Below are 14,363 nucleotides of genomic sequence, written 5' to 3'. Positions count from 1 at the left end.
AGTTGCATACATTTATAAGCAAATGGTAAGTCTTTAGAGATCAAGAGATTTACAAATCTGGAAGAGTAGAACAATCCTTAACATTTTCTAAATGTAACAGGAGATATATAGACTTAACCAAAATAGATTATAATTGTAAACTGTGACATATGACTTTCCCTCTGCAATTTTTTCTTTTATTTAAATGTTTTCAGTCTCTGGAGAATGAAACTGATTAGAACTCATTTGAGCTGGGGAGTAAAAGGGAAAACTTTTAATTTAGTTTGTCAGAGGGCAAAAGTTTTCGGCATGGGCTGTTTGACTAAAAAAGTTACGAAGAAGTCTTGAATTATCCAGGGCTTAAGTTATAGTGGAGCAGTGAATATTAATAAAAAAGGGTGAAAGCTCCCTTAATGATTGGAGCTCAGCCCTGGGACTATCTTTATACTCCCTGGCAATGGATGGGGGTAGGGAAGAGAGATAGTGGGAGGTCTGCAGTGATGTAACTTTATGCCTATTGAAAGGTAGTAACCATTAGTTATGTCAACTTTGGTATGATGTTTTAAAAACAATGTAGCTGATTGGCTGAGGAAGGAATGCAGCTCCCATGTACATCCCACTCACTGCAGTCTCTATCACCTCAGCCCAACCAGTCACAGCCCCCACTGTTCCCCACTCATTTGGGTGACATATTTCCCCAAAGGGAACACAGGACACTACCTGGAGCTAGCTCAAGCTTCCTCCCTCCCAGGCCTGGGGATGATCCATGCCATTCACCCTCTTTGGCCTGAGCTGCTCACCCCCCAGGCCCATGTGAGGCTGGCCCGAGCCGCATGCTTGAATCCTCCCTCCCCCTGTGCGATGCTGACGTTGCCCCCCACCTGCATGTTCCACTGTGCCCCACTGGGTCACATCCTGCTTTTTTGCCAAAATTGGGAATTTGTCCTGTTTGCTCATGCAAATTGATGATCCGTTGGCAAGAGCAAGTGGGACAAATGCCCAGTTTTGCCAAAAAAGTGGAGACAGCCAGGACAGGGCTTAAAAAAGGGACTGTCCTGGCCAAAACAGGATGTATGGTCTAGTACTAGTACCACTCACCCTCAAACATCCTGGCTCCCAGTCTCACCCCACCCACAACTCTCCCCAAAACTGCCCCCAACATCTCTCACCCCACAGCCACGTTGCAACACCATTTACTCAAATCACTCATTGTGATGGAGAGGTGGCCGAGGCACATCTGAAAGGCACTGTGACACCGTGCACCAGGTCGTAATGTCTCTCATTCAAACTTGGCCCAGCTGCCCCTCCCCCCCCGTCATGATGGAGAGGTGACTGGGCCAAACCTGCGTGGCAATGAAGTGTCAATCAGGTTTGAGATGGGCACCCTGTTCAAGTGCATATTAGTTAATATGAGTCCAGAAAGCAGCTTGGAAAAAGAAATGAAATTTGCAGTGTCTCCTAAAAGTCACCCAGTTTGGTTCTATGGGATCACTAGGGGCAAGAGAGTAAGTTCCAGAGCTGACAGGAGGACAAACCCACCCCAGGCAAACATATGCTTAAGCATCCTTAGTTGATCTCAAATGCCAGATTAAACATGAGAAGAGAAACAATCTCTAAATCACAAAAGGCTCAAAACATAAAGGGCTTCATAGATCAGAATCAATACCTTTCGTCACACCTCGAAGCAAATGATGAGAAAAGTACAGTTTTTGGAGCACACATTTAACATGTTCCCCACCCAAAGCACTGCGAAGTAAGAAAGCATCTGCTTTCTGCTCCAGTTAAGCTTCTAAGCGGTTTTCAAGTGTTGCCCCAAAATTGAGTACATTATAATCAAAATCTGGATAAAACAGAGGCAACTGTGCCAAGGTTTGCATCACATAACTGTAGGCCTGAGGAGACCTGATCAACCCTTACCCCCCCATAGTAAACCAGCCTTGGGCAAAATTCAGGGAGTTCACCAATAAAATTGAGGAGAAAAAAAAAGTTCAAATGTGGCAATTTTGTTGCCAAGCACAGATGAGAAAGCAGTCTCTTTTTTGGGATGCTGTTTGTATATTCCCAAACAGACAAGGATCTAACAAGATCCCCTCCCTCTAGCTGGCAAACCTGAGTAACAAAAGGTGGGCAAATAAATAAGTGCACAGATATTTCCTGTAGCTATTGCTTCACATCCCTTCTGTCTCACCAATTTTCAGCCAGCTAGCTCTCCTCAAAAGACTCAAATCTTTAAAAGTCTTGGGGGAAAGTAGTTCCAGCTCTGATGAAATAGAGATGGTGAGGTGAGAGTCATTCATCTTCTAATGATGCCACATTACTAATACCATTATGATAGCATCTCACATACATATGAAAAAGAATAGAATCCTATCTGGGCAGAGGACCAATGGTCCAGTACTGCCCTCAAATAGAGAAGAATGGAGACACTGAAAAGCAACTCTACTGTGTAGGCTGTTACTGGGATAAATTGAGGACTTCAGTTTTATGGGCTGAACTCAATACCTTTCACTAGTATTGCAATCACTTCCATGAAGAGAGAAGCTCATTTAGCAGTTCCCCTGAAACATTCAAACTGCAGTTCCTTTAAATAGTTTAGGTAACAGTTTTTCATCTTTCAGAATTTTCAGATGAATTTCACTGACTCTGAAAATATAATAAATATTATAGATCAGTACTATTTTTGCAACCACTTGGTTACTTTAACAAAGACACAAGAGACAAACACAATAGCTGGAAAATTCTACAGATTGGTTTTTAAATGTGTAATGTGAGAGTAGCTTTCCTTCCCTACACTGAATAGGGTTTGAGAACTTGGTTTATGTTAAAGCTGATTTTTTTACTCTCTGATATGAAAATGCTCAACCAAAACTACCCAAGTCCTTGAGCAAGAAACTTTTCAAACAGGTCTACAAGAAAACTGAAGCTTTCATTATTATGTATTCAGCAGCCTATTTGAAAGAGAATCCTAGAAAAGCTTGTAAACTGTGGGGTGAGGGATTCTTATGGAGCTTCCTTGAATTCCTATTCAATCCTTATTCTACACTTTACCCTCTTGCACGCTACTGTTCTATTTTGAGGCAAAGCTCCTTCTATTCACTCTGCTCAACAAAAAAAAAAAAACACCCAAAATTTACGGGGATGGGGGGAGTAGATATCCTCCTGCCTTTTGTTAAAATAATCAGCATCTTCTGATTCATTGGGCTGGTATTTAAAAATTGCCAATTAGACTTTAGAATATAACTGACTTCTCTCCATTTTCATGTTTCTGTTCAGGGAGTTCCACTACCTAACATCCCCTGTAAAATTAACATTACATTGTTTGATTAAAAGGCTCGCACTGTTCTTTGTGATTTTAATGATTCCAGACAGAAATACCTGACATTAAAATAACCTCATTAGAAATGGACAGTACTTTACACACAATAAAAACTAAAGCCTCTTCGAACTTTGCAAGGAAGGAGTAGAGAATATTTAAAATAGGTATTATTTCATAACTAAAAAAACCATATAATTATATTCAGGCAAGCCATTTGCCATATGCCATGTACACAGTAAAGTTGTCCCCTACTTATTTCTCTCTTCAGAATAACTTAGTTTTATAAAATCAATTTATTGTGAGAAAGGAGTATCTTAATTCACTGAACATTGAGACTCATCACCTGGTGTACATAAACATATGGTTTTCATCTACATCTTCATTGTAGCCTTAGGTAACTTCCCAAAACCACATACTCGACTGTTAGGAGGCATGCAATTTTCCCATAAGCCTCTGTCTTTTTCCATCCTCAAATATTTTTGCCTGTCTTTATTTTAATCCCCAGATTTTATAGTAAAACTGGGCTGGGGTTTAAAGTAAAGATCATTAATATGAATTGCCTCATGGGGCTTGGACTGAATCTTTTAGGCTCATCCCACCATTGGAGGGGTGACTCTCTTCATCCCACCTCACACCAAAACCAAAAATCTGATTACCAGCCACTTTCACTCACTGCACAGAATTTCAGTAATGTGCTGCCAACAGTCTAACAAGCAGATCCCTCAAAAATGTTCCAAATGTCTGCAATACACATGACTTTTCCAAAGTAAAAGGCTCTTCCCTCCAAAAATATAAAATTCCGTCAAACCCAATACTTTCTCCCAACTCCACCCTCATGCCTAGCAAACCAATACTCTTCCACCCCTCCACAACAGAACAATTCTATCCTTCTCAATTCTATTTATACCTCTTTACACTAAACCTCTCAACCCAACATGCTTCCAACTACCCAGGACTTTACAGAGGATACTCCAGTGACTTCCCTACCTGGCAGAGTACAACTGTAGTTGTATTGTATTACAACTGTGGTTGAGGCAGGAAGGTTGTCCTGCAGCCTCTGGCTCTGGGATGATTGATTGGGTAGACAGTGAATCACCTCTAGTGCGGGTGTAGGTTGCAGGAATGGCTCTTGGGGTGGGCAGGTTGCCTCTAACGGATGGAAATATCTATGTTGTGAGGATATCAGCTTGCCCCCAGGCTGTTGAGGAGGCTTGTTGGTAGAACTGGGCAAATAATTGATTTTTTTGGTTCATGGGCAATTTTGAGAACTTTTATTTTATTTCATGTCTAACTGAATCAAAAACTAGTGACAAATTTAGGCAAATTAAAAAAAACAGTTTAGGATCAAACAACTTGTTTTGTTCAAGCACAAACGGATTTTTTAAATTCACAAAACAGGAAGGAGGGGGGCATGGAGTAAGTGTTGGCAGCTTCCCTGTAGCCTTTAACCCAGTGGTTAGGGCACTCGCCTGGAACAGCGGAAACCCAGGTTCAATTTCCCCTTCTGCCTGCTGTGGATAAGGATTTGAACATATAGGTACCGCCACCTCTCAGGAGAGTACCCAAGGCACTAGGGTACTAGGCTATGGGATAGTCTCTCTCAATCACTGACTGAAGCTGTTCCACTTGAGATAAATAATTAGTCATTGGAGCAGGGACTTGAACTTGGGTCTCCCATCTCCCCTGTGAGAGCACAAAATTACCAGGGTAGAGCCATTCTCTCTCTCTCTCCCTCCCTCAATAGCCTAATGACTATTCATTGTTATTCATAGTGGCACGTCATAGAAACAGAATAGTGAATCATGATCATGAATGACTATGAAGTGCCACTTGTGAATGACAGTGAATGTCTTCCCTTGTGGGTCTGGAAGGCCTGGTAGAGTAACAAGTTTGCCTTCTGTGGTGTTTGGGTAAGAGGAAATGAGGCTCTGAGTTCTTTAAACTCTGTTGTATGACTTGGCTGTCAGCTACTAGCAGGGTTGGACTAAGGCATAGGTAGGATAGTCTGGCATCTAGGGCCTCAGCTCTTGGAAGGGAGGCTAGCAGAACCTCAGCTTTTTTTTTTTTAAGGTAAGTTTTTGTCCCTCTTGGTTGTGAAGAGAAGCTGGAAAATGTGACCTGAACATAACCAATGCAGGGGTACTTGTCAGAGAGCTTGAAACAATAGCTTTGAGAAGCTGACTGTGTTCAGCACATCTCAATGGGGGTGTTAACTACAAAATCCAGAGGAGGATGGTGGGCCTTGTCCACTCCTACCCAAGCAGATACACCCTGGCTGCAGACATAAGTACTACGGCTGCACCCTGCTTACCCATTCCTGTTCCTCCAGAAAGGGGGGGGACTGCTGCCTCTCCTGGGAGGGAATGGATAAACCTCTGTCAAAGAGGCCAGTTTAGCAGCCTGAGTCCCACTTCTTCACTCCAGAAGAGGCAGCAGTCCCCCCTCTTTCTGAAGGAACAGGAATGGGTAAGCAGGGTGCGGCCCTAGAACTTATGTCTTCAGTTTCCTCCTACCTGATCTCCTTGTTGTGCACCTGGAGAGGCTGGAAAGTGAGATGGAGGGAGCAGAACTAGGGCATGCCTTTCCCCTCCTCCTCCATGAACCTAGCGGTGCTTACAGGGAATTCAGGAAGAGAGTTTCTCTTGTAGCAGCTGCCAGCCCAGCCCAAGAAAAACCTGAAAATTTTAGCAAGCAGAGCCTACCTTAGCTTTTCTGGGCAGACTTATGAAAAACTTATTGTCTCCCCACCAGCCTCCCCTGTTATTTTAACAGACTCATGTCCCCCATTATCTCCCCATTATGCACAGAGCCAGCTTTGGTGATATAAGCCTTTGGGAAACCTCCAAATTTGACCTACTCATTTTACATAAAAAGCATACGGAGGTGGAAACCAGGATCTTTAGTTTTTGCTGCCTTCCTTCCTACTGCCTGGTGCCAAAGGGTGCTGGAACTAGGGATGCTGCCACACACACCAGGCTTGAAGTAGTAATAACAACCCAAATACATGGTTTCTGCCTTCAGCACCACCACTGTAAAAACTTTTCCAGCTCCACTGCACAGCTGTTGGCTCCTTTAGCTCTAGCAATAATTTTTTATCAATTTAGATGATCAAGACTGTCTTTTCAGGGTAACAGACTGGAAAATAAAGCAAGATAAGATATTCTTTATGGGAGGCCATAGGGCAGTTACGTTAACAAGGAGTGTGTGAGATTCTGCTAGCCTGCCCAACATCAACGGTCTCCTTCTCCTCCCTAGCCCCCCAGTCACAAGTTTTAGCTATAATGATCTAAAATATAGAATAATAGAATTATTTCCAGTTGGAGAAACAAGACACAGCAAGGGGGGTAGACTTTACTGCTTCCCAGGTTATCCGATGAATGATAGGACTGCAAAAAAAAAAAAAAAAAAAAAAAAAAACTGAAACCAGGGATAAAAATGCTGCATAGTGAGCAAGCATGGAAGATAACTAGATTTTTGACTTAGAAATATTTTTGATGTGAGAGGGGAGGAAAGCAATACAGAGTTCTCTTTTTTGGTGCATTTGATTTTTACAAATTAAAATGAGCTATTTTAATTCTACTTTTCAACTAAAGTTTGAAACCACTGTTATTGTCACAATACACTTTAATATTCTAGTAATACACATTCTGGTAATATACAATACATTGTCATTTTAAATCTGCTCAAGGAAGCTTTTAGTCCCTCCACCCCCTCCTCAACAAGCCAAAAGTTCATTGATCAAAATCACACAATTAATTCATTACTGTTGCTTGTTAAAATGAAAGCTAAGCTTGGATCGCAACTTTTTTCAATGTGTTTTTAAAGCTAAAATATTCAGCAAAGTTCCCCTGGGTATTGAAAGCAAAAACATCCGCTAAAAACTATGAGTGGTTTGATGACTAAGTTCAGCAAAAGGGAAGCCAGAAGCTGATCAGCTGGGCCTTATGTTGGTGCCCTTTTGGTAAATGGAAATTACTTCATAGTTTTCAGAGTTGGTCATAGAATCATACCATGGTATATGGTTGTTGGTATAAACAACCCAGAATAAAAATGGTATAAAGAAACTCCTTCAAACATTGCGTTCATATATATTAGACAACGGGACTTAAAATAAATGCAAGAGAAATACAAGTGTCAAAACTGTATCCCATAGTGTATAATTCTGAATTCTGAGCAAAGACTCATTGTTTAAAACTAATTTAGTTTGAGCAGAGACTCTATAATTTATATGGACTGTGGTGCCTACAGCTTCTTGGGAGTGCTGTAAAATAATAAAAATCATGAACATAGTACGTTTAAAGAAGTCTGTAGATTGAAAGCACGGATATCTATTGGGTAAGATACTGATAGTTCATTATTAAACCTTTCTAGTGGACTTTCAGTGCTTTTCTCTGATGAGCAGTTGGCAATTAGACCCATCTGCTCATTCCTAATACCCTTCCCTAAAGGATGAATGGAACCAATCTACTGAAGTCCTTGTGGGACTACTTAAAGAGAAGAGAAAGATTACCCAGGGTATCCAGCCTAATATTCCTTCTCTCACATTCCATCACTGCAGTTAGCTGGCATCAAAGCAGACATTCATGACTGGCTGTAGAAATATTGCTGGCATATAATGAATGTTACATGCATAGTCATAGCATTAAAATTACATAATCAAATGTTTTGTAATGCACAGGAGAGAGAAATGATTATGTGAAGAGCATTATAGAAATGAATATTTGTGCATTTGTGGGCCTAGTGTTGGCAAAGTATGTTGAAATATTATATAGTGATGATGGCATATAAGGTATATCAGAATTTACAAAAGATGTATGGCAAATTCACCAGAATACATTTCCTCACTTTTCCTTTCTCTTGTCTTATTTTGAAAAGCCAAGTGGATAAAACTGACCAACTTTGACAGTCAGACTTCATGATAAGTTTTCAAAACATCTTAGATTCAGGAAATTCTAGGTTGTTTTAAGCAACAATGTTAACAATGCTCTGGAGAATTTCATAATATGATGATTTAAACATAAGGAAAACTAGACCCAAAATGATCATAAGAAGTACTCAAAACCAAACAGAAATCCCAAAAGAGGACTCTTGATCGTCAATTTTTTTTGTAAAAAGGAATGTGACAGCAACATTTAAATACACTTTTCCCCAAGTGAAGCATTTTGGATTGAAATCAAGTCATATCTTTTCATATTGTATTAGAGGTTTATTTTTTATTCTGAAGTACACAGCACAAAAGTATGCATTGCTTGAGCTGATGGAAAACACTGTGTGCTCTCCTAAACATCTTTTAGTACACTTCAGTGACCTGTCGGAGGTTTCACATGCTCTAGTCAGACAAATGATGACATAGTAATTCTCCCAAACCCCTTATGAGGAAAAAACACCTACAGAAATAGAGCAAGATAAAGAATTTGGAGCTCTGTGTACTATCACTACAGAATGAGGGACTTATCCTAAACTGGAGAAAATCTGCATAATTCTGTAGACTGTAAGACCAGATCCTTGACTTCAGTGGAGCTATGTGATTTATACTAGATGAGGACCTGGCCTCAAAAGTTTAAAACTAAAAAAATGTTTAGCATTGTGGAACACTTATTGCTGTCCTGTGCAGCTAAATGGAATAAAATCTCCTGGTCATAATCAAAGCTGGTGTAAATTGGCATAGTTCCACTGATGTCAATGGAGTTCAATTAACATGTACCAGCTGAGGATCTGGTTCTCCCATGCTTAGCTGAAAGAGGGCTGTTGTCTCATCATTTTCAGAGGATCTTCCTTCTCATTGTGTCCTGAAAAACTAATCCAGAAAGCAAATAATGCAACATCTTCTGTCTCTGAATTTTGCATTTGGTTCATCATCTAACTAATTCTGAAAGAACTCTTTGTAATTACTAAGCTCACCATCTCTATTATGAATCTGAATCTTAAGAAATGTACTCATGTCTGTATGCATACTGATCTTTTACCCAATACTCTTTTTTCTTTTTTAAATAAATTTTAGTTTAGTGAATAAGAATTGGCTGTAAGCATGTATGTGGGTAAGATCTGGAATATTTATTAACTTGGGAGATAATGTGTCCAATTCTTTGGGATTGGTAGAACTTTCTTATATGATGAATAACATTTTCAGTAATCCTCATCATATTTGACTTGGGTGTCTGGGTGGAGGCATGAGGGAGGCTTTAAGGGAACTGTGTTGTTGGCTTCTGGGTAACCAGTGGGGTATTATAGAAGCTGTTTTGTGCTAGCTTGGTAAATTTAAGTACTGGAATATCCACCAGCTTTGGGGATTGTCCACCCCATTCTTTGCAGTTAATTGAGTGACCTCAGTTGGATTCCCTCGAACTCCAATCATACCTTCATAATCCTAATGTATATCCTACTGCCTCGCCCCGGATTTTCCAAACCACAGCAGCTCTTTTGTTTCTTTGTCAAGTGGACTACTGGAATTTGATTTGACTTGTCCACTGAAGCAACCAGCTTTTTCCTGAATGTAGAATTACCATTCTTTCCTTTGGTGTTACCACTGTAGTTGGATAGCTGTAGCAAGATGGGATGTGCATTCATCTAGGGTTCTTAAATTTGAGTTGGAAAAAAAGCCAGGCACCAATGTTATCATGCTAAAATGTAGGAAATTCTATGAAAACAGCTCTTGCTCTGCACCACTCACACAAACAAATGGATAAATACAAACCGAGATGACAAAGCAAAAGAAGAAAAAGCTTGCTATTACTAGTCAGAGCAAACTTTGAGCCTGATAAACTCCTTATTCAGACTAAATCCCTATTGACTTTAGTGAGAGCTCTGCCTGAGGGAGAATTCCAGGGTTTGTTCCTCTTGTCTATCTAATTTAACATTATACTCTTTACTTACACATCACGTGTACATCAAAATGGAGATGTGCTATTAATTAAATACACACGTACTCTGTATATACCAAGCCCCCACAATTAAAAAATGCTGGAATATCGTTTTTCAACAATGATGCCAACAAATTATGCCCCCCATCCTTTTTGCCACCACCTTCCAGAGGTAGTGAATACTAGATATTACATGAAGAATGCACAATTATTGTATCATCAAAATACTTGTATAGCTGAGCATGTAGGAAAAAAATTGTAATGTATAAATTCAGCAGTATACATCCCTGCCCCACCTCCCCCATCTTCCCACAATATAGTTTATGGGTCTACATGCTTTTTTTTCACCCAAAAAGTAAAAGGAATCAAAATAACATTTAAAAGTTGCTGTATTCAGCATACAGCTAGCTACATAATTGCTGTACAATGCTCTTTGGCAAACAAGCTCCTAAATCAGATTCTACTGTCCACTTGTCATAGTAGTTTGAACATCTGTATCTCTGACGACAGACAAAAGTACCCTCTCCTCAGTCTTGACCTGGAGAGGCCCATCTCTGGACAGAAGATAAATAGTATGGTCTCCAGGCCATTCAGTGTTTAGCTTTTATGCAGGGATTTCCAAGGACATTGCCACTTCTGATGGTGTTTTCCTATGATGTGGACTCTTCTCCACTGGTAGCTGGACTAAAGCCACCAATTCATTTCACAAAAGCCAAATGGCCAACAGCTGGTAAGAAATTTTAAATGTTTGAAAACTGAATAATGTCCCACTAACTTCACAGATGACATAATAATGGTGAAATAATTTCATTTTTGTCCCAGGAATGCGGTTCTTGAGGGAAGGATTTTCAAAATCTTATCTCAGGTCCTTTTTTCCCAAATCATGGGCTTGAACCTATGAGAGACAGTGTTATCTCTGCTCCCTTGACTTGAGTAGGAGTTGCAGGTGCTCAGTAACTCCCAGGATCAAGCCTATGTTGGATGTCACTGACAGTAAATTGAAGGGATATATAGGATATAATTTAATTAGCTACAATGCTCAGCCATAGAACCCTCTCCTCCTCTTCACAAAAATTGACCAATCAAATTGCCTTTTCTGTTGATTGCAATGTTTAGAGTCTGACTGTGTAGCATTTTCTTCTTCAAAATGTATTCAGAATAAAAAAGCAACTAATTTAAAAATGCTAAAACAAAGATTTAGTTATTCTGCCCCATCCTGCAATCCTTTAATGCCAAAAAGAATTGAAGGGGTCCAGAACCTCCCAGGTTTGGGCCCTGAATAATTAAAGTTAACTAAATATAAAAAGAACACTGTGTTAAAATCATATATAAAAACTAACATTTTAGACTGTTAAAATAAAAAGCTAAAGACTGAATTTAATTTTCATTATTTATGTTGTCTACTAGAAATGAACAAGGGACAGAATTTAGTTTTAAATAATTTTACAAACATTTACTGTTTTTAAAATTGCCTGTTTTCCCCCTCTTTTTTTTCAACTTCCACTACTAGATTTTGCTCATAACTAAACTTCAAATATGTATACTTATGTAGCTAGATAAAATATTTTTCTTGTATTCGAGTGCTCATACATTTTTCTAATCAAAATGTACCTTTCTTCCCTCCCCCACTTCCCTCCCATTTAGCTTAAATTCAAGTTGGTTCTATTGTTCCGTTTATGCCTTTCATTCAATGTGAAAAACTGATCTGTTTCTAATTAGTTTCATTTTCTGGATCTCATGCATTAGCACTGTATTGATGTGTTTGGGTTGCACAGATTGCAGGGGAATCTTGTAATAAAAATATCTTTTCACTGACCATCAAAATAATGAAAACATTGCTACTACAAATAGGTTTTCTAAAGATTATGGGAAAAATCCTAACCAAACCAAAAATGTGGTCTTAAAACTATCTGACAAAGATATTTGACTTTGGATATTCTATTCACGAGAATTCCCTTCATTAAATACATTCTTATTAGAACAATCAGTCATGCCATGATCAATTAATTCACAATACTGCCTGTTATTTTTCTTTAAACAATTTATGTCCCTGAAGATACTGTGGTCTGGCACTTAAGGATTAAGTGTAAATATATATTGTGCTCTGAAAATAAGTAACCATTTATTTTCCCTTTTAAAAAAAAACCCAAAACTTTGAAGAAAGGTTTCCCTTTGGCAAAAATTGAAGTATGCTTCTTACCTGAAAGTTGCCAAAACAGCTTCCTCCAGGTAGGGTAACAAAACTGACAAATGGAGGACCAGGAGAGTTCAATGACTCGTACACCACTGTGCCTTCACTTGGAAATACAGCTCTCTGTTTCTGTTTGTTCTCCCAGAATTCCTGCAGCATTGCTACGACATTCACTATCAAAGACACAGAAGTGACAAATATTGGGTACATTTTATCTTCACTTGTAACTTCATTTGCCAGATTTAAACAAGAAATATTCTGGTTATATACATGTGAGAGTTGAAGATTCAGTCGAAGCCTGTAACTGCATTTTGCTCCAGCATGATATTAAGAGGCATTGTACTGTTGGAGAAGCTGTCTTTCAGATGAATGGGGAACTATATAGAAATTCCCATTTATCCATCACAAGAAGGGTCACAGTTGCTGTGTTCCACAGTAGAAGGGGCTGGATTTTAATGGTGCACGAAGTGATGTGTTTCCACACTGCCTTGTGATGTGGTCAGAAGGGAAGATGCTGTATATTAGGGCAGAGAGAGCTGCCAGTTAACATGAACATTAAAATACTAATGTACAAACTAAAAATTGATACAGTGCTACTGCACTACAAAGTTTTAAGTTTCAGGGATGAAATTTTCAAAGCTTTGTAAGAGTCTTAGCCTCTCAGCTCCCATTTAAAGTGAATAAAAATTGGGTGCACCTCCTTTAGGCTCCTTTGAAAAGCCCAGCCACAAGATTATAGCTGATGTTTCTTGGCGACTAATAGTGATGGAACTTCTTACACTCTGTCAAAAATATTACCAGTTTCTATTTTAGACCATGCCCCTCTCAAACAACATGCCCGTTTACCACTTCCAAGAATAGGCTTATTGGAGGGTCATTGTGAAAACAAAAGATGTTATCTATTTCCTATGACTGCTTGCTTGGATAGTCATAACAGGGAAAGCAATGAGAATACAGAAAATAAGAAAGGAAGTCCTTACATTGGGCCTCCAGAATGGTATGGCTAACCCCTGCCCCCCATTTTGAATACCTAATGGAATAAGAAACAGATGGTTATCTCAATGTACGATGGTGCTTTGACAAAACTGCATAAGAGTGAAACTCAAACCACAGAAACTGACTTCTACTTTTCTAAATTATAGCTATATCTCCTCCCCCGTTGAGACTGCTAGAATTTATGAACTGCATACTTAGTGATCGATACTACCTGCTGTTGATCTTTGATATTCATCACAGCAATCCAGAAGAATAAAGTGACTAGATGAAATTGGTGACCTATCATTTTTATGTTCAACAAAGGTAATTATCCTCTTATTTTCAACTTTGAGCGATGATAAGTTTGAGCAAAAAATCAAATCTTTAGACCAGATAACTGCCAGCAGAACAGACCACAGAACCAAATGCAGCCTAGGTCAAGGAAAATGTCTAGGGTCTGCTGTGTTGAGAACTTCTCACTGACCCTGAGTGAAATACATCTTTTACATCACTGGTTGCTTCACTCTGTCTTTTAAATTCATGTTTGGTAATGATTCAGTTTAAAAGCCATTAAGTGAAAGTTGATATCTAGGAATAAACTTCATGCATGTTAAATGTCAAATTTCTAAGCTTTGAGCTTGACGGTTTAACAGAAGGAAAGTGCCACATTTATTGGAGAAATTGTATTGATATTAAATCTTTATTGAAAAGGTCATGTTTAGGTTAAAAGAAACAAGCTTGAAATAGAGCACCAGAATAAAAACAAATGACAACAAGAACAACAAAGGCTTATGACATCCCTATAAGGCAATTGTGGCCCTAGTGCTTCTTGGGAAAATTGACATTTAACTGTTTGATTTTTCTTTAAAAACAACAAATCAAAACTTCAGATGTCTACGCCATGGATCCTATACCACCAACATGAATACCACCCACAGATCTTTCTCAGGCCCTGATATACTTGTGACATAAAATGTTAATTTAAGAAAACATCAACTGATAACCTAGTTTTCAGACCAAATATTCTTCAGCCTTTCAAATC

General features: G+C 39.1%; 1 protein-coding gene across 1 annotated transcript in view; it reads right to left on the bottom strand.

Moving 5' to 3' along the window:
- The window catches only part of LIX1 (limb and CNS expressed 1), a 45,744-nt gene that overhangs the window by 19,646 nt on the left and 11,735 nt on the right, over positions 1-14,363 (bottom strand). The window contains exon 2 of the mRNA XM_030567936.1: positions 12,356-12,519. Within this exon, the coding sequence (XP_030423796.1) occupies positions 12,356-12,519 (164 nt within the window). The remainder of the gene's footprint in view (positions 1-12,355; positions 12,520-14,363) is intronic.

The sequence above is a fragment of the Gopherus evgoodei genome, chromosome 6 (assembly GCF_007399415.2).
Source record: "Gopherus evgoodei ecotype Sinaloan lineage chromosome 6, rGopEvg1_v1.p, whole genome shotgun sequence".
Taxonomy (NCBI): domain Eukaryota; kingdom Metazoa; phylum Chordata; order Testudines; family Testudinidae; genus Gopherus; species Gopherus evgoodei.
This window is presented reverse-complemented; position numbering and strand designations above follow the sequence as displayed.